The following is a 27,780-nucleotide window of genomic DNA, read 5'->3' as shown; positions in this document are numbered from 1 at the left end:
GTACTGCAGCCCTCTTTAGCTCCTGCTCATTTCAGGGGCTAGTTGCCTTCAGTGCAGTCTTCAGCAAGTGAAATCCATGCAATCCATCCAATCAGATTGCGGTCAGGTGACTGACTTGGCCAGTCAAGAACATTTCACTTTTTGCCCCCAAAAAAACCTCCTTGGTTGAATTGGCTGTATGTTTTGGATCATTGTCCTGCTGCATTAAGGAGTGTCGTCTAATCAGCGTTGATGCATTTACAGACAAGATGCTTATGTACAGTTTGGCATTCATCATGCTACTGCGGTCAGCAATGACATCATCAATGAACACAAGTGAGCCAGTTCCAGTGGCACACTTTCCTCAATCCATCACTCAGGTTGATCTTTATCTCATCTGTCCATAACACTGTTGCCAGGCGTCTGCATCTTGTGATGAATCCACTGAGGTTATGCTGGTGTAGTCATCTCTTGATGGTCATCTTTAATGTCATGATCCTAGTTTTTTGTCCAAGTCCCCAGCATTTTTCCTTTTGTTTCTCTCTCTGACCACCGTAGTCAGTCCTCTGCTCATTCATTCTCATTCACTCAGTTCACCTGTTGTCACTTCCTGATCACCGTGCACACCTGATTCTCCTTTCCCCTTGTTATCGGTCAATTCATTGCCAGATTGCAATGTGCTCCTGCCATTCTCTCCACCATTTATTCTGTTCCGTGTACATCTACCACCGCCTTTTGGATTCTCCTTCTGTTCGTGTATGAACTGCTGTTCTTGGACTTAGTTAATATTTAGTATTCTCAAAAGAAACTAATGATAATATTTCCAAATGGATCCAATCAGAAAATCAGACCTTTTGCTCTTCCAAGTTGCTGAAATAGTAATGGAGATTGGTGTGAGTACATGCTGTCCTATCGCATGGTGAGTTACGGGTCAGGTCATTAGATAGCCATGAGCTGGAATCCACATGCTGGGCAGGCTGAGGTTAGTGTTCATGGGGTCACAGCTGCATACACGCCCCTAGTATAATCCTGGGGCACCGACATGTTAGGAGCTGATGTGAGTGAGATTTTCATCTCTCCACGTCGCTCTTAATCTCTATTGCGTTCACTGTGCAGCTTGTGTTTGTGGCTCTTCAGGGATTTACCCATGTCTAGCGATGACACAGATGTGCAGAATGAGTACCAATCGCAGAAATTGGACAAAAGGCAAAATAACATTTGCTGTGAACTGCCTGACCACTGAGAGAAACAAACATGTTTTTTTTACAGGCTGAACAAATCATGCATTAGATCTACATTATAATCACTTGCTAATTGCTCTTAACCACAGCAACACAGAGTAGTGGAGAACATCAGTTGTGTGATAGTAGGTTCTCCACTACTGTACCAACAAACAAACACCAATTTACTTTCACGGAAAGATGACTAATGAACACATTTGATTTCACACGCTGCCAGGCATTTTTCTCACTGCTTCTGAGGTAACTACAATCCTTCACTCTGACAAACGCAATACCCAATGTCCTTTACAGGGAGAGCAGCTATGGCCCCTGGACTTTACGTTTCCAAAATGATTTACAAAACTACATTAACCTTTTTTTTTTTACGATTAAGTGCATTATGTGGGAAGCACTGAATACCTCTTAGCAAGCATACAACTCTAAAAGGATCAGTGCATCAATACTAACCACATTTTCTCAGAAGTGCACCACTCAAAAAGCGAATACCTAACAGAACAATATCCAATATGTGTATGCAAATTTGATCAAACATAATAATCACTGCATCTCTCTCCTAACATTGTGAAAATAAGATTTTTGATGACAACATGCAATACCTAGAATGGCAAAAGTGCTACTCTAATTGATGTCTCTTTCAATACATAAATGAATTGCCACAGCATTGTCCTAACATAATCCTTAAAGTACAGTAAACATTTAAAATGTCAGGTATTAATGGCTAGGTCCAACTAGATAAAGGAATTTAGTCACACAGGTCATTGGCACTGCTGTGGAACTGTACCTGGAGTAGGGTCATGTGACCCAAACATTCATAACATGCCTTCATTTTTCTATTGATACTATTTACATTATATGGTGTTAATTACAAAGCAATGATTTACAATTGTTTTTGTCATATGACTTCCGGAGCATGTGCAGTCCGTAAGTATCAACTCTAGTCATCAAGCTGACAAAAGCAATAAGAGATTAGATAAGCTTTCTTATACCTGCACAAAGGAAGCGATTGAATGCAGCTGACTAATCAGAATCAACTGAGAAGCCATCTGTCCAATTACTTTTGGTCTGCTAAAATGAAATATACACTCACTGAGCACTTTATTAGGAACATCTGTACATCTACTTATTCATGTGATTAACTAATCAGCCAATTGTGTGGCAGCAGTGCAATACATACAGTCATGTAGAAACGGGCCAGGAACTCCAATTAATGTTCACATCAACCATTGGAAAAATGTGATCTAAGTGACTGACCGTGTAATGATCATTGGTGCCAGACAGGGTGGTTTGAGTATCTCAGAAACTGCTGATCCCCTGGGATTTTTATGCACAACAGTCTCAAGAGTTTGCAGAGAATGGTGCGAAAAACAAAACACATCCAGTGAGCAGAGGTTTTGTGGGCAGAAACGACTTGTTAATGGGAGGAGAAGGGCTGGACTGGTAAAAGCTGACAGAAAGGTGACAGTAGCACAAATACCCACACATTACAACAGTGGTATGAAGAAGAGCATCTGTGAAGACACAACGCATCATAACTCTAAGTGGATACAGCAACAGAAGACTTGTGTGTAGCTTGAAATTACACCAGGACTTATAAAAATATACATTTTTTTATATTTACATTACATTTACATTGCATTATTGGCATTTGGCATACGCTCTTATCCAGAGTGACGTACAGTTGATTAAACTAAGCAGGAGACAATCCTCCTGCAGGGTTAAGGGGTTTGTCAAAACGAGAGACGTTGTTTTCAGAGAAGTTAGACAGTATTAGGAACTATAACCGGTGAACATACATGTATCCTTTCACCTTCCTCTGGTTGAGTGCAGTGATCCATGCACCTTCTGAAGGTAGAGCTTCTACCTTCTTCACTGCACTCAACCAGTGGAAGATGGATGGTGATAGATGGTGTTCAACGGTTATAGCCCCAGCCGTCTAACTTCTCCAAAAACGACGCCTCTCATTCTGAATTTATTTTCCCTGCGCGTGTATTTCTAATTCACATGATCCCTCGTGTGAATAAGAGAGCTTCAGAGTCTGAGCTTCAAGTCATTATGCTAAGCTAACACGTTATGCTAACATGGAAACCGAGCACAAAAAATGAAAATGAAATCGAACATCGTCTAAGTCTGAAGAAAGGTATATTTCCCCAAATGTTGGGTGTACCTACTTTAAAGGTGACAGTCTGCAATTTATCTTCATATCCATTGTTTCATTTCAAATCAATGTCCTGCAGTACAGAGTCAAAACAACAGAAATTGTTCCACTGCCAGTTTAAATAAGGACCCCAAGAGCCCCTACTATGCTGAGGACTTCAGAACAGGGATGTGACCCCGGTTACAATAGCGCCTCTGTGGTGATGCTGTATCTGAAGCCAGGGGCTTTGTGCTGTGTAATGGAGAGCGCTTCTGATGCCCACACTTTGCTGAGTAATGAAAACTGACTGACTTTTATGTTGACAAATGGTAATAACATTCACGCATCAGAACCTACACACCTGCCAGGCCTCTCCGTTCCGCTACCTCGGCACGCCTGGCACCTCCCCCTCGCCGCACCTGCACTTCCCGGTCACGACTGCTGTCTGTCCTGGCCCCACGGTGGTGGAATGACCTTCCTGTGGACGTCAGAGCAGCAGAGTCTCTGACCACTTTCAAGCGCAGACTGAAGACTCTCTTCAGGCTACACCTTTCCCACCCGACCTCACTGTTGTAATTAGCCATGTATCTTGTTGTGATTCTAGAATCCAGTTCCAGATAACTAATATGGTAAATGGCAGGCATTCATATAGCACCTTTATCCAAAGCGCTGTACAATTGATGCTTCTCCATTCACCCATTCATACACACACTCACACACCGACGGCGATTGGCTGCCATGCAAGGCGCCGACCAGCTCGTCAGGAGCATTTAGGGGTTAGGTGTCTTGCTCAGGGACACTTCGACACAGCCCGGGCAGGGGATCGAACCGGCAACCCTCCGACTGCCAGACGACTGCTCTTACTGCCTGAGCCATGTCGCCCACACGTGTGTGTGTGTGTGTGTGTGCGTGCGTGCGTGCGTGCGTGCGTGCGTGCGTGCGTGTCTGTGTCTGTGTGTGTCTGTGTCTGTGTCGCCGCCAGTATTAATTCTCACTAGACAGTGACAGTCCGACAAAAACGTTTCATATTCAATAGCTAAGTGTTCTCAGCGTGGAACAGCATGCTTGCTGTAGGTTTAGCAACCAAGCCACTACTGTCTGTGCATCAAGTTCTCTTTCATATGGGTGAACACGCCACCGTACGGGTCAAGCCTCTCTGAGGTTCAGGTGTTTGGAGACAGAATAACAAATGAACCCACTACCCCCACCTGTGTGTAACCATACCGTACGGATACAGGTGAGAGTCCGCCGGCTCGTTCTCCTTTTGCCTCCTGATTGGGGCTGTGGGACTGTGTGCTCTTCAGGAGCACTTTGTGGGATTGTTGGATTGTTTAGAAGACAGCTTCCATTGCGGTTTGGCTGTGGCTGTGGCTGTGGCTGTGGCTGTGGCTGGGCCACTGGTGTCTTCCCCCATCGGGGCAGAAGTGACGTCTGATTTAACAAGAGCGGAGCCCCTTTTCCCACTAGGCTGGAAGTGGCCGCAGCTGTGCTAATCGAATGGGCTATTATATTATTATGTTTGGCTATGTAATTATATAATTATGTAAGTAGATTATACACTGAGAGATATTTAGTAGACTTTTACTGCTGTAGCCTATCCATTTACAGTTGGTGTGTTGGTACATGGTGTGTTGTGTGTTCAGAGATGCTCTTCTGCATACCATTGTTGGGCTGTGTGGTTATTTGCGTTTCTTTTTGTGTTTTGCACCTTCCCTTGCAAACTCAAGAGACTAGTGCACATGAAAATCCCAGGAGATCAGCAGTTTCTGAGATACTCAAAACACCCTATCTGGCTTAATTCCAGACAACCAGTTCTATCAAAACAATGGAAAACCAAAGTGCCATCAAGAAGTTTAAAGCCTTCTGATACATTTTCACTGTATTGTAAGCCTGACTTACTCAATTTTGAGGGCAGTACTGAGTTACCATTACCCAGCAAATCCATCTAATATGCAGTGTGATTTCATAAAGCATTGAGAAAATGTTACCTTCTCACAAAAACATCAATGACTTTAACTTAACTAGCTGGGAAGCACAGCTGATCAATGGTGAGCTCATTATTTGAACAGATAAAGCTGTATTGTGCACACGGTTTGTATATGTACACTCAGTGAGCATACCCAAACCAACCAGTCTGCTACCAACTCCATGGTCAATAAGATCACCTTTTACATTCTGATGGTTGTGTGAACATTGTGTTAATGTGAACACTAACTGAACCTCCTGACTCGTATCTACATGATTGTATGCATCGCACTGCTGCCACACAATTGGCTGATTAGATAATCGCATGAATAAGTAGGTGTAATAAAGTTAAAATGTTCCTAATAAAGTGCTCAGTGAGTGTATATTCTATATATAGTAATATAAATATATCACATACACACACACACACACACACACACACACACACACACTTCTGGTAATAGTATAAATAGACCGCTTTTATCCAAAGCACTTTATAATTGATGCCTCTCATTCACCCATTCACACACTCACACACCAACGGCGATTAGCTGCCTTGCAAGTGACCAATCAGCTTGTCGGGACCAATTGGGGGTTAGGTATCAGGGACACTTTGACCAAGGGCGGGGGATCTAACTGGCAACCTTACGACTTGTTTTGACCTGATCAGTATCAGGTCTTACCTGATTTTAATAATACATGAACAAATTATTCAATTTTGCTTGGAGCAATTGACAGATTGGGTCATACAGTGTGCCTATTTTTAGAGCAGTGTAGATTGCACAAAAGACGGTTGTACCAGGTTTGCTGCTGTCATCCTTGTTTTACTCGTGACATGGTTTTCTATGGGCTGAGTCATTCAACTGGAGGTGCATTTGGGCACAGTGCTGATGAAATACCTCACGTTTTACAGCATGTTCACAAATACAATTTGGAATAAAGATGTTCAGGCTGAATCCCATAATCTTGCTCTCATTTTGACCATTTAATGTTCCCCAACCAGCTTTAATTCCAGCTTTCCTCTCCTCGATCACGCAGTGAATGACAGAAATTTTGGTTGTATACAATATATTTTACTTATTTACAATCAAAATTAGTTCAAGTTGTTTGGCAAATATTTAAAACCACCATCACCCCCAAATTCAACAAACCTGAAAAACAGAACAATTTGAAGGTGAGAAATGAAAAATTACTTTTTTTAAGAATTTCAGAACGCCCCACGAATAGAGGCCTGGAACCAAGTATCGCCTCAGAGTGGAAGTGCTGATCTGGGATCAGCTCGGCCGACTCGTGCTATATCTCAGACTAGAAGTGCTGATCCGGGATCAGCTCGGCCGACTCATGCTATATCTCAGACTAGAAGTGCTGATCCGGGATGAGCTCGGCCGATTTTTTGCTATATCTCAGACTAGAAGTGCTGATCCGGGATCAGCTCGGCCGACTCGTGCTATATCTCAGACTAGAAGTGCTGATCCGGGATCAGCTCGGCCGACTTGTGCTATATCTCAGACTAGAAGTGCTGATCTGGGATCAGCTGCTTGTATCCATAATGAGCAGAGATGCCCATGTTCTGACTCTGCGGTGCTGCAGGAATATGCACCCTGACACCTGACAGCAGAGGGCAAGGTCCAGGCCTCACCTGTGGGGTGGGAGATGTCGGGGCAGGAGGGGCTGGTGCAGCCAGGTTTGGGGGAGGGGTTGAGGTCCAGTGGCACGGACAGGCCATGGTGGAGGTTATGCGGGTGCGTGCGGCTCTGGACCAGGCAGGGCAGACTTCGGCGAGATGGCTTCAGGCTCTTCTCCTTCAGGATCTCGCTGATGCTGGTGTGCATGCCTGGAGAGGCCACAGAGAAGGTGTTAACAGACAAAAATGTTTTTGCACCATCCTAAATAAATTGGGTTAAAGTAATGTATTGTAATGCTAAATGCAGAATTATTAATAATGACCATCTTAGTTTTTGAACTAGCACAGGGTGTCCCCTCTCACCATATATATTCATCATTGCCATGGAAATGTTAGCAACTAAGCTCAGAGACACTACTGAAATTACTGGTTTAGATATCTGTGGCCTATGCACCAAGACATCCATGTATGCACACAAGCTTCCTTCTCTCTCCATGTCCAAATTCCCTAAAAAGACTTTTAGAAGACCTAGACCTCTTTATCAGGTTTAAAACCAAATTATGATAAATGTACCATATACCTAATTGGGTCTTTAAAAAATAGAATGTTTTAGACTTACTAAGTCTTCTGCTGCTGTAGCCTATCAGCTTAGAGGTTTGACGGGTTGTGTGTTCAGAGATGCTCTTCTGCATCCCACTGTTGTATTCTTCGAACACGAAACCACTGTCAGTGGGGCAAGGCATTAACATTGGCCATGCAATGCACCGCAGTTGCTATTTTCAAATATTTTCTGTTTATTTTGTTTGATTGTGTATTTTACCGAGTAGTGGACAGTATAAGCTTTCCAACAGTGTATGGTATGTGCAATTGTACAATGAGAACTGCAACTGGGAGCCGAGCGTAACCCCCAAAATGTTCTTCCCCTAAGACCTCACACGGTCATCTATAACCTCACGCAGTGATATATAGGCATGCGAGAGATCATTTCCTTCTCCTACGGTTATTGGAAGCAATTGACCAGGTTTTGCCAACACATTTGCTGAGCTTAAGCAAATTCTAGCCATGCTGACGTGGAACTGGGGGAGTGAACTGGAAGCAGATGAGGAACTATGAACTCATATGACACTCATGTTACTCATTTCACTGCCACCCCCCCTCCCCCAACACACTCTTTTTGCTGTTTACTATTCCTAAAGCCAGTGATGACTGTATCTTGTCACATTCCGACAATTTATTCACGTGGGAAGAAACACTGCAAATTCAGAAAGGCCATGTTTAATAGATTTAGAGAGGCCACGATCATCCATTTTCTATTTTTATACATGTAGTTCCCTCAGTGGCTCATTTCTAGGCCTTGCTAGCTGAGATATCCATAGGGACCCTGCATCATGTGGGAGAGTGAGATGTCTGTTTGTAAGGGGGAGAGTGAGGTGCCTGTTTGTAAGGGGGAGAGTGAGGTGCCTGTTTGTAAGGGGGAGAGTGAGATGCCTGTTTGTAAGGCGGAGAGTGAGATGCCTGTTTGTAAGGGGGAGAGTGAGATGCCTGTTTGTAAGGGGGAGAGTGAGATGCCTGTTTGTAAGGGGGAGAGTGAGACTTGCCTGTTTGTAAGGGGGAGAGTGAGACTTGCCTGTTTGTAAGGGGGAGAGTGAGACTTGCCTGTTTGTAAGGGGGAGAGTGAGATGTCTGTTTGTAAGGGGGAGAGTGAGATGCCTGTTTGTAAGGGGGAGAGTGAGATGCCTGTTTGTAAGGCGGAGAGTGAGACTTGCCTGTTTGTAACGGGGGAGAGTGAGACTTGCCTGTTTGTAAGGGGGAGAGTGAGACTTGCCTGTTTGTAAGGGGGAGAGTGAGACTTGCCTGTTTGTAAGGGGGAGAGAGAGACTTGCCTGTTTGTAAGGGGGAGAGTGAGACTTGCCTGTTTGTAAGTGAGACTTGCCTGTTTGCAGGCTCCAGTGTGTGATGACTGGTGCAGGTCTAAAGAAAGGGAGACACTACTGAGACTTGAAATAAAATTAGAATGTACAGTAAGTAACCATTTCTATTCATAATAGAATTGACTGGCAAGAACAGATATTGAGAAACACCAGGAGTCTCTTTCTATTGTGTAGTTTTTCGTAATATTCTGCTCATAAGATGTGATTTTTTCTTGATGAGAATTGTACCACTTCCCAAGTGAAGTCACTAACACTTTTCTTTGCGGTGGGCGGGACCTTAGCACAATCACATTGTTGGCTACTTTAACCCCCTACACCCTACATTACACAGCAAGGATCTATCTACTTACATAATTGTTCATCTCTGTTGAAGAACACCTCAACCATTTGTCTGGGTATTGCTTTTAAGAGGGGCAATCATTACATTTCCATATAGTGTTTATTTAATTTTTTTTACCTCTACCTGTCAGTAAACTATCTTTCTAAAACTCTGCTCACATGATTCAGTTGTCATTTTTTATGAAACAACACATTGTTTTGTAATGATTCCTGCCTGTCAGCAGTCAGATTTCTCTGACATTCTGTCATTTTTCTAAGGCTCAGACCACAGTGAGAGCCATTATCTCAAAATGGAGGACAATTAGAACGGCATTGGAACAGTGTTGAATATTCCCAGGAGTAGCTGGCCTGCCGAAATTCCTCGAAGGTCACAGTGACACACGTGATCCCTGAAGAACAACCAAAGACCTGCAGGCCTCTCTTGCCTCAGCCACGTACATCAGTGTTCATGACTGTACAATGAGAAAGAGAGTAGGCAAAGATGGGATTCACAGGAGAGTAGGCAGAAACCACTTCTAACCAAGAGAAGCTTTGCTCATCTCACATTTCCAACTTTTTGGACATAAGGGGTCCCATTAATTGTGGTGTAAAACCAAAACAGTGTTTCACATTAAGAGCATCTTGCCAGCAGTCACACGAGGTGATGGCAGAGCGAGGGTGTGGGGATGGATGCTTTGCTTTCGTCTGACTGCTCCCTGCCACAGTAATGGATCACTCCGCCACGCCAGTACACCTCATGAGGATGAAATTACTTCTGTCTGCCACAAGCAATGAATCTCAATAAGGCCTCGCTCATCCTGAAGTGAAAAATGGACCTGGACACTAACATAGCCACAACAAATTTGTAATGGCAAAATCATGAATGCAAGATTGGACAAGAGCCAAAGTTCCGATAACTTTGTGGGGCAACATTGGCTCAGGCAGTAAGAGCTGTCATCTCATTGGCTGCTGTCATCTCATTGGCTCAGGGTGTGAGAGCTGTTATCTCATTGGCTCCGGGTGTAAGAGCTGTTGTCTCATTGGCTCAGGCGGTAAGAGCTGTCGTCTCATTGGCTCAGGGTGTAAAAGCTGACATCTGAGCCCTGAGCAAGACACCTAACCCCCAATTGCTCCTGACGTGCCGGTTGGTGCCCTGCATGGAAGCCAATCACTGTTGGTGTGTGAGTGTGTGTATGAATGGGTGAATCAGAAGCATAAATTGCATGGCGCTTTGGATAAAGGCGCTATATAACTGCCAACCATTTACCATTTAACGTCTTGCAGAGGGTACCAAATATGGCAGGGCCAGCTCTGGTCCCAAATATTATGGCACCCTACCTTAGAAGTACCAACGAGACATTAATTATTATAAAGATGGCAACATGTAGTGACCCCAAACCCACGCCCAACCCTAAAAACACGGAGGCAGAGCAGGACGGCAGGGGGAGGAGAGAACAAGTGAAAAAAATCCCCGAGAGAGAGAGAGAGAGAGAGAGAGAGAGAGAGAGAGATCTCCCACACAACGTTCTGCCGCCTACAGTCTCTTTGTGCTTCGATTAAACCCATCTCACAGCAGGGCTTTTGTTTTCAATGACAAACCGAGTCAATGTCTTCAATATTAAAAATGACACACAAATGTATGAGACATCTGCACCTGAAGCACTTATTTTGCCTTTTGAACAAAATTTATGATTTTACAGTCACACAACCACAAGAGCCAAATTTTACATCAATCAACCCCATGCACCCCCAATTCATAATTTATCCCAACTACCAACACAAGTCCAATCAGTACTATGTTCAGTAAACTTGTTTAACAAAATGTAGAGAAAATTAAAAAGAATGACATGGGGCCTAAATTCTCTAACCTTAAATCTGGTGAACAAAAAGTAGTAACCTCAACATTAGGCTACTATTTGCCCCACAAACGATGCGATTACTATACTGGTCACTCAGTGTTACAAGGACACAATGTTAACATGCCTCACTAGCCCAACCTACAAAGCACTAAAGAACATCCATCCATCCATCCATTCATTATCTGAACCCGCTTATCCTGATCAGGGTCGCAGGGGGGCTGGAGCCTATCCCAGCATACATTGGGCGAAAGGCAGGAATACACCCTGGACAGGTCGCCAGTCCATCGCAGGGCACACACACCATTCACTCACACACTCATACCTACGGGCAATTTAGACTCTCCAATCGGCCTAACATGCATGTCTTTGGACTGTGGGAGGAAACCAGAGTACCCGGAGGAAAACCCACGCAGACACGGGGAGAACATGCAAACTCCGCACAGAGAGGCCCCGGCCGACGGGGATTCGAACCCAGGACCTCCTTGCTGTGAGGCGGCAGTGCTACCCACTGCACCATCCGTGCCGCCCTCACTAAAGAACAATCCCACAAAATAATTTCCATCAGAAATTGGCCATCTTCTCAAAAAAGTACTGGAAGAGAATCGGCTTACTAAAAAGAAACATGCGTATCTTAGAAATGAATGGCCCATCACTCCAGTCAACTACCTGAAAATAAACACTAAACTCCTCTCAGACCATTCGTCTCTGGAACTGGGTCACTAATACACTAAGGATGTCCTAAACTGTTTAACCAATTGCACTCTGAACCAAAAGATGTTATGAGTATCCCTGGATGTGGAGATGGACGTATAGCACGAGAAGACATTAGAATCAGTGGAACACTTTTTGTCATTGCAATGCTAATGATCTTCCAAACAGGTTCTTATTAGAATTATTACATCTTGTCTTGAGCCACTATTTTATGAACTATAGGACTATATACTTCTCAGTGGTTCATTAAATAAGCGAGCATGGCAATGGGCCATTGCCCTCAACCCTCACTCCAATCCATATCATTTGAAAATCTAACGATGCAAAAGGTATATCGATGTACAGTATAAGTTCTTCCGTCTTATGATGGAGCCCCAATCGAATTTGTGGATTGACAGCTTGACATTTCTAAAATGTACATCAAAGTTAAGTCTGACTGAAATTACATTCATAGACCTCACCATCATCAAAGATACAGTACAATACAATACAAATGTCTATATTTTTTAACCAATGGCAAGAAATACTATTCTACATGCCAAGAGTAACCACCCCACACATCTCAAAACCAAAACACCAGTAGGCCAGTTTATGCACATTCTTCCAATCCCCTGGACATTGCAACCTAATCAAAGATGGCAGATCACTTTACAGAACAGGGCTACTCACAAACAAATAAAAATAACTCCTTTATTTTTTAATGTGTGCCAAAATAAAACAAGAGCGTAAATATTATTATTCGGATTTTGTTCTACTTGTGGGATGTGCTACCTCACTCATTTTTGAGTGCCATTGTGAATCAGATTTTTTGGGGCTCAGCACTTCTCCCCAAATGTTTCCAGTCGACGCGCAATCTTCACCTCGCCCTCATCATCGTACGTGATGTCAGCGACAGGCCCTCTGACTTTGATCGAACACAGCTGTGGCATGGCCAGATCAGTGTAATGTGACTGAAGTATATAAGTATATAAATATATAAACGGATTCTCTGTTGTTCAGTGCACTTTTTAATCTCGCTGTGGGCGTGTGAGCGGACCAGAACTGATTGATCAGGGGGACAGATAATCCAAAGGCCCGAAGAGAGCAAGTAAAGAGTGGAACAGCGGAATGGGGAGGAGAGCGGAGCGGACACAGCCGAGAGCAGCGCTGAGCGAGCGCAGAGCAGCGCAGAGCAGAGTGAGAGGAGAGTGAGAGCAGAGTGAGAGGAGAGTGAGAGCAGAGTGAGAGGAGAGCAGAGTGAGAGGAGAGTGAGAGCAGAGGAGAGCAGAGCAGAGCAGAGTGAGAGGAGAGTGAGAGCAGAGGAGAGCAGAGCAGAGTGAGAGGAGAGCAGAGCAGAGTGAGAGGAGTGAGAGCAGAGGAGAGCAGAGCAGAGGAGAGCAGAGTGAGAGGAGAGTGAGAGCAGAGGAGAGCAGAGCAGAGTGAGAGGAGAGTGAGAGCAGAGGAGAGCAGAGCAGAGGAGAGCAGAGTGAGAGGAGAGTGAGAGGAAAGTGAGAGCAGAGTGAGAGGAGAGCAGAGTGAGAGGAGAGTGAGAGCAGAGGAGAGCAGAGCAGAGGAGAGCAGAGTGAGAGGAGAGTGAGAGGAGAGTGAGAGCAGAGGAGAGCAGAGCAGCGCAGAGCAGAGGAGAGGAGAGCAGAGCAGAGGAGAGCAGAGCAGCGCAGAGCAGAGTGAGAGGAGAGGAGAGCAGAGGAGAGCAGAGTGAGAGCAGAGCAGAGTGAGAGGAGAGGAGAGCAGAGGAGAGCAGAGTGAGAGGAGAGCAGAGTGAGAGGAGAGCAGAGTGAGAGCAGAGCAGAGCAGAGAGCAGAGCAGAGTGAGAGGAGAGGAGAAGAGAGGAGAGCAGAGGAGAGGAGAGGAGAGCAGAGTGAGAGCAGAGAGCAGAGCAGAGCAGAGCAGAGGAGAGGAGAGTGAGAGCAGAGCAGAGCAGAGCAGAGGAGAGGAGAGGAGAGGAGAGTGGGAGCAGAGCGAGAGCAGAGGAGAGCAGAGTAATGCAGAGCAGAGCAGAGCAGAGTGAGAGGAGAGGAGAGGAGAGGAGAGGAGAGAAGAAGAGAGGAGAGGAGAGTGGGAGCAGAGCAGAGCAGAGTGAGAGGAGAGGAGAGGAGAGGAGAGTGGGAGCACCGCACAGCGGGAGCAGCACAGAGCGAGTGCACGTCCTCATCAGCGGCTCTCAGCGACAGAGATTCCCCAAGTGGCACTCAGCCAAGCCCTCCGCCGTCCCGCCAAGATCATGAGGCGGGTTCTTCTTCTGCAGACATCGCGGTTCGGCACCCGGATTTTCCCAGAGCGGCTTACTGGCGAAGAGGAGACTATGAGATTAAGGGATTGTGTATTCGTGGCATGGACAGGGGGTTGGGGCGTAGTTTTTAATCCAGCGGGTCAGCCTTTGGATAAGCTTCAGAGAGCTTCTGCGTAGCGTTTCAGCACTTCAGCAAAGGACATGACAAGTCAGCGTAATGAGGCATGATAAATTAAGCAAACGAAACTGCTATTATCATTCTCCAGCAAAAACCATTCAAGGCCATTCAAAATAAAATTACAAGCATACCACGTTTATTCCTGCCATTGTGGCGTGTGCCAATTTACAGTGACACACGTGCCTACGAGCGCACAGAGTCTTGTTTGAGACCGTAATTATATATTTACAGCAAAGATTAAGCCGAGAAATGGATCTACATTCATATTGCTACCTTTTCTTTCATAATACTGCCATCTGCACATTAATCTCAGTAAGGGATTATATGTACAGTACATACAGAATGTCACATTATATTTGGTATGCTACATAGTGGGTGAAGTTTTCTGAATAGTAAGCTGATAAAACCACTGAAACAAAGCTAATTGTATTGGCTTCCTTCTAAATATTCCACCACTAGCCAATTATTGATTATTATAGATGCCCAGATGGACAAGTCAAAGCATTTACAAAGGCAATATTTCTGAATTTGATTTACTTACTTTTGCTTTATTTGTTCATGTTCTTTGGTTGATACGTTTGTGTTCACGTATGTGGAAATATGATGTTCAAATTCTTTTGGGGGTTTTATTTAAAGAAAAACAATGGCGCAATGCGCAGGGTTGACTAAAGTGATCAAGGTATCTCCTGCACCTGATTTCTTGCTTTTGTTAACTATTTTCAAATCATTTCTTCACAAAAAAAGAATGGTAAATGTCAAACTTCTCATGGGTTGAGCACCGTTTTCAGCCATAGCTTGCCGCATACGGCACAGTTAATCTTCTCTTTATGTAATGGACACTCAAACTGACATCCTCTGCAGAACAAAGACACACTTCTGCAGCTCCACCACATCCTCTAATGTCGGGAGAAAGCTCTCCATCAACCAGGCTGAGTGACAGTTAGAGACACACACAATCACTCCAGGCTCCTTTTAGCCCATACCGAGTTCATACAAGACATCAAGCATGACAACCTATGTATATTCTAAGATAACATTAGTTCTCAGCCATGAAAACTGCCTGGAAAGATATACTCATACAACTGTGACACCAGTGTGCAGTTAACATATAGAAAGTTTAATTTAAATAAAGAACAGCAATTGTTAGCTTTGGGGTCATTTTAACATTTTCTCCTACCTGCAAGCAAAATAATATATCATGACAAGAACACACTGTTCAGCTACGCCCAAGGTGACTTTTCTGTCCAGAGTATGCTGTCTCCATAAAACCTCATCTTAAAGCCCAAGTGTTTCTGTCTTTACTGCTATTGACAACTATCTGTAAAAAATAACTTCATAATTTACCTTTAAAGTGACTCTGGATCTGGAAATGGTTGAAATATTATCAGAGGGATGTATTCAAAACAAATCCACCAAATATCTTCTCAAAGTAATGGCAATAACTATAATAAGATATTTCATGTCGGGCATAAAATCTGAATAAAAGCAAACTCTGTATAATCTGTTAGCAAAATGCAAAGACCACACAGAAAAGCTCAGATCAGGAAAAGGTCCTAAAAAGTGGACTAATGGACTGAACGAATATCATTTTAGGGATTAATGCAGCAAGCACACTTTATCCTTTTCATATAGCAGGGGTCTGCAACGCAGTGTATCCCAGAATATTAATAACTGAACTATTCTTCATTCTGTGTTTTTCATGTATAGTCAGGTTATCCTCGTACCCTCTGAAGCCACATTAGCAGCCATTAGCAGTGGTTAAGGTACATGACTGGGACCCGCAAGGTTGCTGGTTCGATCCCCGGTGTAGCCACAATAAGATGTCGCCGTTGGGCCCTTGAGCAAGGCCCTTAACCCTGCATTGCAGTACGTCTCTCTGAATGAGAGCCTCTGCCAAATGGCATTAATGTAATGCAGGTTTTGGGGAGGATGTTGTGTAGTATCTGGAACACCGTGAGCGGCTCAGACCAGCAACCGTAATGCAGGAGCTCAGCGTTCTGCCCATCCGAGCGCCGTCAACTACGGGAAGCCTTCTGACCAGCAAAGAACCCACTACATTGAAGTGACGACTGAAAAGCATTTTAAAGGTACAATAGGTAAGATGTTTGTGTTAAAACATTGTTACTAGACCATTGTAAACCCTTCCTATCATTGAAAAAGGCTCAGTGACATGTTCACTCACCCTCTGCCTGCGTTTATAGTCCTTAAATTCGGTTTCAAAACATACAGTTGACGGGACTCTGTACCAAAACATCTTATAGCTGTACAATAATTCAAGCGCTTTGGTTGAAAATTGGTTCTAATTGCCACAGCCAATTACTTTTCACCATGGGGCGGCCTGTAGCGTAGTGGTTAAGGTAAATGACTGTTCAGGTTGGTGGTTCTAATCCCGGTGTAGCCACAATAAGATCCGCACAGCCGTTGGGCCCTTGAGCAAGGCCCTTAAACCTGCATTGCTCCAGGGGAGGATTGTCTCCTGCTTAGTCTAATCAACTGTACGTCGCTCTGGATAAGAGCGTCTGCCAAATGCCATTAATGTAATGTAATGTTTACAGAGAAGGGGAAGGGATAAACAGTGTTGTGGTTTGAAGACGTTTGTTGCTGCTCTTCCTCTCTTGACCATTAGAAGTCCGAAATTACCCATTGTACCTTTAACTAATGAAAGTATGTTTCCAATGGTGTATAGTTAGTTAGGCTTGCATAAAACACAATTTTTGTTCACCTTTAAAAAAAAAAAAAACAGTTCCTGAGATTTTATGCCATTCAGGATAAAAGCTTCCCGTGTTTGGGTTTCTGTAACTTTGCTTCAGTAATATTTAGAGTAATATTTAGAGAAATATTTAGAGTAATATTTAGAGAAATATTTAGAGTAATATTTAGAGAAATATTTAGAGTAATATTTAGAGCCCAAAGGCTTTCCTTTCAGAAGAGACCAGGATGCCTGTAGTCAAAGGTTCAAGAATAGCAACCATTTTATTTTGGGCATGTCATTTTCAAGCTTGTGTCAAGAAAATGAAATTATTGTTATCATCAGCATTCACTCATAGATCATTGATTATTTCACAAGCGCTGTTTCAGCCAAAAAAAACTGCGCACTAGGCCTAAAATTGCACAAAATCATGCTTCTTCAGTAAGGGCTTGACTACAGCTGTTTTGAGTCCATGTGGAAAGATGCCCGTTTCTAATGAGCAATTTACAATATCCAGTACGTCATCAATCAAACTATATAAGACTTCTTTGAAGAAAGTAGCAGTAATTGCGTCCAGGGAGCAGGTGGAACACTTCAGCTGCCAATCATTTTAGGGAGTTCCTCTTCACTAATCCTACAGAAAGAATTCCTGGAGAGCCACGAAAGGTCAGGTTTGTCCTATTGTCGATGGTATTGGCAACACTTGCTAGGATATTAACAATCCTATTATCAAAAAATTATGCAAACTCCTCACATTTTGCATATTCGCTCATAAGGCTGGGAATTTTAAAACGCGATGAATGGTAAAAATAAAAAGACCTGCACTCACTGATAATCCTAGAGAAATATGCCTGTCTCTCATGGCGCAAAGCTTTGTTAGAACCATTTATGGATTTCTCTCGGTGGACTGTCAGTTTGCTCCTTACTCACTTGGCTCTACGATACTCCATCTTGAGTAGACGTAGTCGCTAATTTTTCTAAGCCATTACTTTAATCTGTCTTGCTCAGGGACACTTCCACACAGCCCGGGCGGGGGATCGAACAGGCAACCCTCCGACTGCCAGACGACTGCTCTTACTGTCTGAGCCGTGCCCTGCCGTGCCGTGTGAGCAAAAGTACCGGGACACAGAGCAATTTAAGTAAATGAAAGTAAATAACACTAAACAATCATTATTAACATTAATCATTAATATGCATTATCATTGCATATCCCTTGCTTGCTATAACTGAATCAAGCCTGTCACCCATTGACATCACCAAACTGCTGCATTCTTCTTTTGTGATGCTTTTCCAGGCTTTTACTGCAGCCTCCTTCAGTTTTTGGGTTTTTTTGGGGGGAAAAAAGATTTTCCCTTCAATCTCATTCGACAGAGGTTGCCTTCATGTTCATCGTCAAAGACAATTGGCTATGGGTTACACACCAAGAACACTGAAGACAAGGAAACCATTACACTTGGTAAATAAAATTGCATGTCTTACTGTGTGGTATTACTGTTGAAGTGGATTTTGTTTTGTGAGCATATGATATGCTGACATCACGGTCACAAATGATCTCATGAAAGAGGTAATAGAGAGTGTTATGAAGCTGGACACAAGCACTTAGGAGCAGTCTTCCCCTTTTAAAACATCCGAATCCCCCATTTTCTTCTATGTGAATCCCATTAAGTAATGACCTCATTTTCTATATTTTATTGACATCCTTTTAGGCCCTATAATTTATTAAAAAGATATAGAATAAGTGGTTGGATCTATCATTGGGCCTGATGCTTAAGCGATCAATGCAGACTCGCAGCCGGTTAATCGAACTGTTCAATACACAGTCAAACAGTGGAGTATAAGGAAGGCTTCAGTAAGGCTTGTTGAGAGATGCAATATGGGCTCACGGAAGGCTAATCTAACGGCAACTATTTAAATACAGAAGGGCAATCAAAATGGCAGAATGCATAAGGGGTGTTTGAACAGTTACATAAATTCCAGGTAAGTACAGACACTTTCGCCACATTTGTTCTAGAGACTCCAAGTTGTCTTTTTTTCTTCATGCAAAATGAAATATGAACAGCAATCAGGCTCAGTAAAACGATCAAAAAAAGTTAGTATTTAGAAAGGACACTCTCGGAGTCAGGGCTGACTGGCTCTTTTTGAAAGAAAGGACTGGACTCCTCTCCATGTAACAATTTACAATCACACAATCTGCCGTGGTACATGAGCTGCCTCTCTTCACTTTTCTGTGCAAGCTCTGATAACAACAACAACAACAATAATAATAATAATAATATTCATATATTTTGTTTGTGGGTCCAGATTGTACCACTCTTTATAAAATTAGCTTGTAATCACTGCAGAATTCAGAGGATTTTTTATTTTGGTACAAACCAGCTCTATATTTTATGCTTTGAACCATGTCTATACTATATATAGTTTTGGAGATAATGGAGTTTGTTTCAGGTGTGTGTGGGGGGTTTACAGGGTTTTAATGGACAGGTAGTCACTGTCCGTGGAAGAATCCAATCTCACTGCTTATTTGTTGCCATCAATCTGGCCATAGAAGTCTTACTTCAAAGCTGAAACACAGATCTATCACACCATCTGTCTGGTTACATAATCAGACAGGCACAGGCAGCTTGCCCATACTGTGGGGTTCTTGCATGATCAAAGATCCTCCGAGCCCATAGGACTCGCACTGGAGCAATAAATATATCACCTCAGCTGCCTCAACAGCCATCTCTACTGTGGGCGCCAATGTGGGGGCTAATTCCACACTGCAATTCTCATCAGCTCATCAATCTGCACTTCATACGGCTTCAGTCCACCCTAAACATAGAATGTGTAGAATATCGAGTTAGTTTACCTATTAAGAAGGAAAATTGCATGACCATATCGGACGACAAGTTGGTAAGAAACTTTGTAAAGAGGATTCTAGTGATTTTATTCCCTGGATTCAATCAATATTTTTTTAAATAATAACTTTTATTTGCAGTCAACCCTCCAATTAGGTGTGAGATCAATTTGACCCGATTCAGTGTTTGACATCTGTTAAAAACCAGTTGACCTTTTTTTCCATTAAAAAAAAAAAAAGTCCTAAAATCCATTTTATCATTCTCACATTGATCCCTCAGGATACTCACACACACACACCCACTCTCTCTCTCTCTCTCTCTCTCTCTCTCACACACACACACACACACACACACTCAGTGACCACTTTATTAGGTATATCTGTACACCAGCTTGTTAATGGAATCTCAAATCAGCCAATCATGAAAACCATTAAGAGAGCAAAAGCGCCTTGGTAATCAAAGAAGTCAGAGGAAAATGGCTAGACTGCACAAAGCTGTCCAGTAACTCAAATAACCTGACAGTAGGCCAGACAATAAGCTCACCCAAATGAACTGGTTGAAACATCATTAAGATGCGGAGTCGCTGCCTTGCTGTGGGATGAAGTTTGGAGACATTTGTGTGAACTTAAAATAATATCCTTCATGACACTTGAGAATTCATTATGCTGCTGCTCTCAGCAGTTACATTATCAGTGAAGAAATGTGAGCCAGCACCTGTGGCAGCTATACATGCGCAAACTATAACACCCTCACCACCATGTTTCACAGATAAGGGGGGAAGGGGGGGTGAGTTGGTTCCTTTTCACCTCCACACTTTCTTACTCGCATCACTCTTGGTCGATCATGGTCTCATCTGTTCCAGAACTCTGCATACTCTTCTAGGTACTACTTAGCAAACTAATCTTCCTAATTTTGTAGCTAACTAGTGCTTTTCATCTTGCAGTGTAGCCTCTGTAGATCTGTTTCTGAATACTTCTGTGAAGAGTAGGCACTACTACATCCCTGGCTAATGCCTGAAGAGAGGTTCTGATATGTCAGACTGGTGTTTGGGGGTGTTTTTTTTCATTGTGGCAGGAAGTCTTCATTCTCTCTCGGCCTACCAGCGTCGTGACAATTACTCAGCACAGCAGTGCTTTCTCCTTCATGATGTTCCAAGCAGTTGATTTGGCCTAGATGTCTCTGATTGTGTTTCTCGGCTTCCTAATGACTTCATTGACTGTCCTTGGCACAACTCTCAGAGACACTCTAACAGACTCCAAAGGCAATCAAAAGCCTAGAATCAAGACTAGATACTGGAAGCTTTCTAATAGCCGCACTCAGGAAGCGATTGAATACACCCATCTAAACTGTCCGAATACTTTTGGTCCCATGAAAAGGGGGGGGGGGGGGGGGGCGACTATGTATAAAAAGGGATGTAATTCCTACATGGATCACCCAATATGAAAATGTAAATACAATCAAAGTAAAAGAGACAGTTTGTGCTCTAACCTCATATTCATGGTTTAATTTAAAATCCAATGTGCTGGAGTACAGAGTCTGAAGAACCCGCTGTTCAAATACTTGCAGACCTCATTGCATATAAAACTACTGTGTCCCCAGCATGGCATATGGCATTCCCTCAGGTGGTTCTGGGGAGGGTTCAACGATTCCTTCTGAACACACGTTGTTACGATGAAACAAAGAATGAGACCCTCAACCCTACTCATGTTGCGAGACAACAGCAGCGCACTCCAAAATCAACAGGAGAATGAACTCTAGAGCTTGTTAGTTCTCTGGTGCATGAACTAATGATGGCCAGGAAACAGATGAGCAGGCAATCATCTGAGCACTCTTGCTTCGTTTAAAAAGGGCTGTGATATCGGATCACTTAATATGGATGGAAATGCCCTCAAATTACTGCAGAGTCTCTGCACTTTAATGTTAATGTTATCATGTTAATCATGCAAATCCACTGTGCTGGAGAACAGGGCCAAAAGGACTACAATTGTGTCACTGTCCAAATATGCACTGCACTGTCCTATATCCATCATAATATCTTTTTCAAACCTGTCAAACTTTCAAACCTTGTTATTAATTTAATGACTTCCAAGTGCCAGCTATTCACATAAATTCTCAATAATTATTATGCTAATGTTATAAGAAAATTAGCTGTGCAATGTTCTATCAGATGAAGCACAGAGCATAATACTCACTACCATATCTTAATTACATGTACAGCATCCAGTAATTTAACCTCCAAGCAATATCTATACTACAGATTTTGAAGCCATTACGGTGTTCAACTGAAAGGCTGTATTTCACTGAAGGGAGTCAAACATACAGATATGGGAAGCAGAGTTATAAATCAAACCCATAAATAATGAAACAAACTGCACTAATGATCTTAAATCAATAACAGCCATAGAAGGCTGCTTAATGCATAGCAGCTTAATGCTTATGTGACTATATTTTATTGGACTTGTTGTTCTCGGTGTTGGAGTGTCACTTCAGGTAAGACAATAGTTTGAATGTAATTAAATAATTTAAAAAAATAATTGGAAGTTCATCCTTTACTACTAGGTTGTGGAAAGTGACACATGCAGCTAGAGTGGCTTGATGAAGTCACAGGCAAATTGTTCCTTGAATTGCTCGACAAGAGAAACTTGGGGAAGGTTCTGATCTACTTCAAATGGCACAAGCAGCATGCAGTTTCTCTTTTTCCCTGTGGTATTTGTGTACTTCGAGAACATAATTACTGACACTATCCATTCACCGAAAAATTACAACATTGGAGAGTTTCCTCATTCAAATAAAATACGGATTTTTAATCCCAAGGACATCATATTGTAGGCGACGTGTAGCCTATCCACGTACGTCGGGCACTGTATTGTATTGGGACATGTACAAGGTTGGTCGTTCATCAATAAGATGAAGATTAGATATAGACTCTTAAACTGTACTGTAGTTACAGCACGGTACAATTTAATATGATGTAATACATTACAGGGAGCTTAAACACACCATAACAAATAGCAAGTTTTTGCACATTTGTGCTTTGGAGCAATTCGTATTTTAGTCCGGAAGTGGTCCAGGCTTGGCTTCGGACGATGAACGTTATTTATACAATTATCACAGACAATCATAATTGCACTGATATGCTATCTGTGTTTTCATAGAATATTTACAAGTTGTGCGACAACTAGCCTACTTCTAGTTAAAAATGTACATTAATGTAATGAGTAATTACTAATGTGTTCATATTATCTACATAAATGTGGGAATTCATCATCGGCTACCCAAGCCAAAATAAGACGTTGCATTACTGTGGTGCAAAATAGAGCTTCTTCTAATTTCATTTCGGTGGTCCTGACCGAATTACAAGTGCCACTCCACGTCGACTGCAAACCGTGATTCCATAAACTATGGTTGCACACTGAACTCTGCGTCATAGTTTTAAAGCAACCCTCTTCTACTACTGCAGGAAACCAGAAACACCATGCGGATACGCAAGAAGAAAAAAAAAAATCTAACTAGCAACCCCTGCAGTCAATCAAAGCAAGTGCTCTGAAATGTGTAATGCAGAAAAACAATAATGTGAAAACCGTCGCAAGTCACGAAAAACATCTAAATACTGACCCTTTTGCTGCTTGAAGGACTGGATGGAGCCGGAGTGGTGGACCATTGCGTCGTGTGATTGCGTCGCCCAGCAAGAAATACTCCTAATTCACCAAAACAAGGCTTTCGAAAACATTGGAACCTAAATGTGTGCGTAGGTGTTCTTGCTGCATCCTAGCATACTGTAGGCTATCCAGCTCTTTCTGTGGGAATGCGCAGTCCCCACACCGGCCTCAGCTCAGCGAGCTCCTCCATCCATGGCTGTTGTCATGGCAACATACAGTAAGGGAGGTCCTGCCATTAAATTCACCGCCTCCGTGGCTACGACTGCGATAAAAAAATAAAAAATAAAAAAAGTATCTGCCTTTCTACGAGCTATTTAACTTTTTTTTAATCAGTTTATAACTCAAGTTGACGACCGACAATAGTATAACGTCCAGAATTCTACAGCGAGAAAGCAATCAAATTCACACTTCACCCCAGAAAGGATACGAAAAAGTTTAATTAGGCCAACTTCTTTCAACAGCGCTACATTTATCTGCAATTGTGTATGGGGTGCTGGGGAGCAATGCCCACCCATCTCGTCTGTTTCATTAAGGGCGGCATTTCAGAATTGACGTATCCGAAAATGGATTTTTTAAATAATTCCTCATTTAAAGGCTAGAGCAAAGTTAAAGGTAGCCGTCTTTCTCTCTCTCCCCCCTCCCCCTCCCCCTCTTTTGCATGTGAATAAAAGCACCCACGTATAAAGTGCTGAGACTCGTTTAAAAATGACGAAAGACTGAAAGAATCCGTGTTTAATATCCGTTAATAACGATAAGATTTCCAGGCTGCACAATACTAATGTTGGCTTGAAGGTAAAAAGGTGCAGTCAGAGCCCTGGATAAGGCCATATATTTTAGTTTGGTGGCGTTGGACAAACGCATCCAGTAGGCTAGTGATTGCTAAAGGGCCATTTAGTTATCTTCTTTCTAATCAAATAAATTGTTGATTTTGTTGAATGAGTGAATGAGTGACTTCAGAGTAGACTACAATGATTGTTTTCCTTATTCTCAGAAACACATGACATCCAAATGTCACTAATCACACATTGGCATATATTGCAGTCATGTTAAGACTTAAAAAGCAGCACTCTCAGAGAGGGGGGAGGGACAAACCGTGTTGTGGTTTGAGGGTGTTTGTCGCTGCTATTCCTCTCTGTTAAAGACTGTTAAAGAGTCAGAAAGTACCTTTAACGTCGAAATGATATTTATGTTTGGACTTTAATAGAATGATACGGCTTGCAGTTGAGGAAGGAGAATCGGAAAGGGAAAGGAGCTTCATGTGTAGGCTACAGTCTATTGCTCTGTGATGTTGGGTAATGCAGCACTGGCACGTTCAACAGTAGTGTATGGGAATTTGATGTACCTGGGAGAGACTCTTGATAAATTTTTTTACTGACTGAGGGGAGCGCACCACTAACAGAGGACTGGGAAACATGTGCTGGGCAGCACAGTGACGCAGTGTGTAGCACTCATTACATTAACGGCATGCAAAACATCCTGTGTGACATACAGTTGATTAGACTAAGAAGGAGACAATCCTCCCCTGGAGCAATGCAGGGTTAAGGGCCTTGCATTGCTTACTGTGGCTACACCGGGGATCAAACCACCGAGCTTGCATGTCCCAGTCGTGTACCTTAACCACTACGCGACAGGCCGCTACTCATTTCTGCATGCTCATCTTTAACACTGCAGTTCCTTTGAGGAAAAATTGTCTATTTGCCCAAAGATGCAAGGAACCATTACATTACATTACTGGCATTTGGCAGACGCTCTTATCCAGAGCGACATACAGTTGATTAGACTAAGCAGGAGACAATCCTCCCCTGGAGCAATGCAGGGTTAAGGGCCTTGCTCAAGGGCCCAACGGCTGTGCGGATCTTATTGTGACTACACCGGGATTAGAACCACTGACCTTGGGTGTCCCGGTCCTTTACCTTAACCACTACACTACAGGCCAGAACCAGCACTAATCTGACGACTGGCAGGTCTGTGTCACCTGTGTTGTAGGTAAAGCCCAATAATAAGATGAGGACCCTGCAGACTCCATGATCCACTGGGCTTTAGTGCTTATTCAACCACACAGAGTCCTGTGCCTTTTTTTGATTCCAACAATTAGATTATGAAATAGGCTGCGGAAATCTAACCTATTTTTTATACTCAAATTATTCTTTAGGCAATGCAAGGGCTCCTTTGATGATCTGATGAACTCAATGGAAAAGGTATTCAGGAGAAACAACCCTTTGAGTGTCTACTGCATATCTAGTGGCAGTGTGGTGTTTGTGGCTGGCTTGATACCTCAGACCCTTGATGACTTTAAAGCCTAGTCTCATTCCCCAGTTTCCATTGTGATCCATTGCGAGGCAAAGAGGTTTTCTCATTGCTTGTAAAACAACCTCAGTAGACTAGTTCACAAGTCTGGTTGATGGCCCACAGACACAAAACATGAACATTTTATTTTACATTGTTATTTTGTCCCTGCACACTCTCAGATTTTATTAAAGGGTATTTTCGATACATTTTGGTTTCACCATGTAAAAATTACTGCAGTGTTTATACATAGTCCCCCCATTTCAGGGAACCATAATGTTTGGGGACACATGGCTTCACTGGTGTAATTGCTCAAGTGTATTTTTGCAGGTATAAGAGAGCACTCAGTGCCTATTCTTCCAGTCTTTTCACCTTTGAAAACTATTATTGCTGTTCATCAAGATGAGGACCAGTCAAAGAAGCCATTGTGAGACTGAGAAACAAGAATAAAATGGTTAGAGACATCGGCCAAACCTGAGGCTTACCAAAATCAATTGTTTAGAAGATAATTAAGAAGAAAGAGAGCACTGGTGAGCTTACTAATCGCAAACGGACTGGCAGGCCAGGGAAGACCTCCACAGTTGATGACAGAATAATTATCTCCATAACAAATAACAGTCCCCAAACACCTGTCTGACAGATCAGAAACACTCTTCAGGAGTCAGGTGAGGATTTGTCAATGACCACTGTCCGCAGACAACTCCATGAACTGTAAATAATGTCCCCATTATCTAAAACCGATAAAGAAGTTGCCTGCACAATTATTTTATGTAGTATGGTTTGAAACGAACTTTTTAATTTATTTTTTATCTAAAGGAATCCTAACTTGGCGGCACGGATGGTGCAGTGGGTAGCACTGCTGCCTCACAGCAAGGAGGTCCTGGGTTTGAATCCCCGTCGGCCGGGGCCTCTCTGTGCGGAGTTTGCTGATTGGAGAGTCTAAATTGCCTGTGGGTATGTGTATGTGAGTGAATGGTGTGTGTGCCCTGCGATGGACTGGCGACCTGTCCAGGGTGTGTTCCTGCCTTTCGCCTGATGTATGCTGGGATAGGCTCCAGCCCCCTTGCGACCCTGTTCAGGATAAGCAGGTTCAGATAATGGATGGATGGATGGAATCCTAACTTGATTTTCAGTTTCTTAGTTCCTCAATGTGCTTATCAGCTAACAGCTAATCATCCAGCCATATCCGTGAACATTTATCAGATAATACTTCTGAACTGGAACCCCACTAATGGTATTCATGACTAAGTGAGCAGGACCATCATTTTTAGCTCTGGAAAAAAGCATGTATTTGGTCTTGTCAGCATTAGCTTAAATCGAATAAGGGCATTTTGTATAGCCATAAAATCCAGCTGTACGTGTTTAAAAGTTTGTTCTACAGAAGAAGTGGATGAATAAATCTGTCTCATCAGCATAAAAGTGTACAGCACCATTTTGTATCACAGCACCCATGTCATTAATAAAAAGAGAAAATAAGAGGCCTATAATTGATCCCCGCCTTTTCTTACAACTAGGTAGTCAGACTAGTGGCCATCAGCTGCTATAGCTTGAGACCAGTAAGGTAATCCAAAAACCAAGTTTCACCAAAACGAAGTTATTTGAGTGTTTTTAAAAGAGGGTTGTGATCCACTGTGTTGAATGCCTTGATGGCCCGATGAACAGGGCTACACATTTTTATTTCCCATCCAGAGAACAAGCCATGACATTCAACACTTTCCAGGCAGCTGTCATTGTGCTATGACTGGGGACTGTCGAATATGGCAGTGGGTCATTGATGTTTTGGAGATGTTTTGCTGCCAGTGGTCCAGGGGTACTATTTAAGATCAATAGCACAATGAATTCAACAAAGTACCAGGTCATTTTGGCAGAAAATCTTTATCTGCAGACTTAAATCCCATCAAAAACCTGTGGTCTGAACTGAGGAGGGGGGTCCATAAGCACAAAACCAAGGATATAAATGATTCTGAAAGGTTATGCAAAAGCTATTCCTTATCCAAAACAATTGAACAAGCTGCTTCGAACCAACTCTGTTCTTCCTTTTCCAAGAACAATCTGCTAGACCTGGCCACTCGATGGAGACCACACTTCATCTCTCCATGCTGCTGGAACAGACTCTCCTCTGCCCTGATCCTCCTGGAC

At 43.0% G+C, this 27,780-nt stretch overlaps 1 protein-coding gene across 1 annotated transcript in view; it reads right to left on the bottom strand.

Annotated features, from left to right (window-relative positions):
* Positions 1–23,369, bottom strand: part of ano3 (anoctamin 3) — a 92,715-nt gene extending 69,346 nt beyond the window's left edge. The window contains 2 exon segments of the mRNA XM_061246135.1: positions 6,959–7,153; positions 23,312–23,369. Coding sequence (XP_061102119.1) covers positions 6,959–7,153; positions 23,312–23,357 — 241 coding nt within the window. The 5' untranslated portion in view covers positions 23,358–23,369.
* Positions 23,370–27,780: the final 4,411 nt, after the last annotated feature.

This window comes from Conger conger, chromosome 6 (genome assembly GCF_963514075.1).
Source record: "Conger conger chromosome 6, fConCon1.1, whole genome shotgun sequence".
NCBI classification, from domain to species: domain Eukaryota; kingdom Metazoa; phylum Chordata; class Actinopteri; order Anguilliformes; family Congridae; genus Conger; species Conger conger.
The sequence above is the reverse complement of the archived record's forward strand: the minus strand, read 5'-3'. Positions and strand labels throughout refer to the sequence as shown.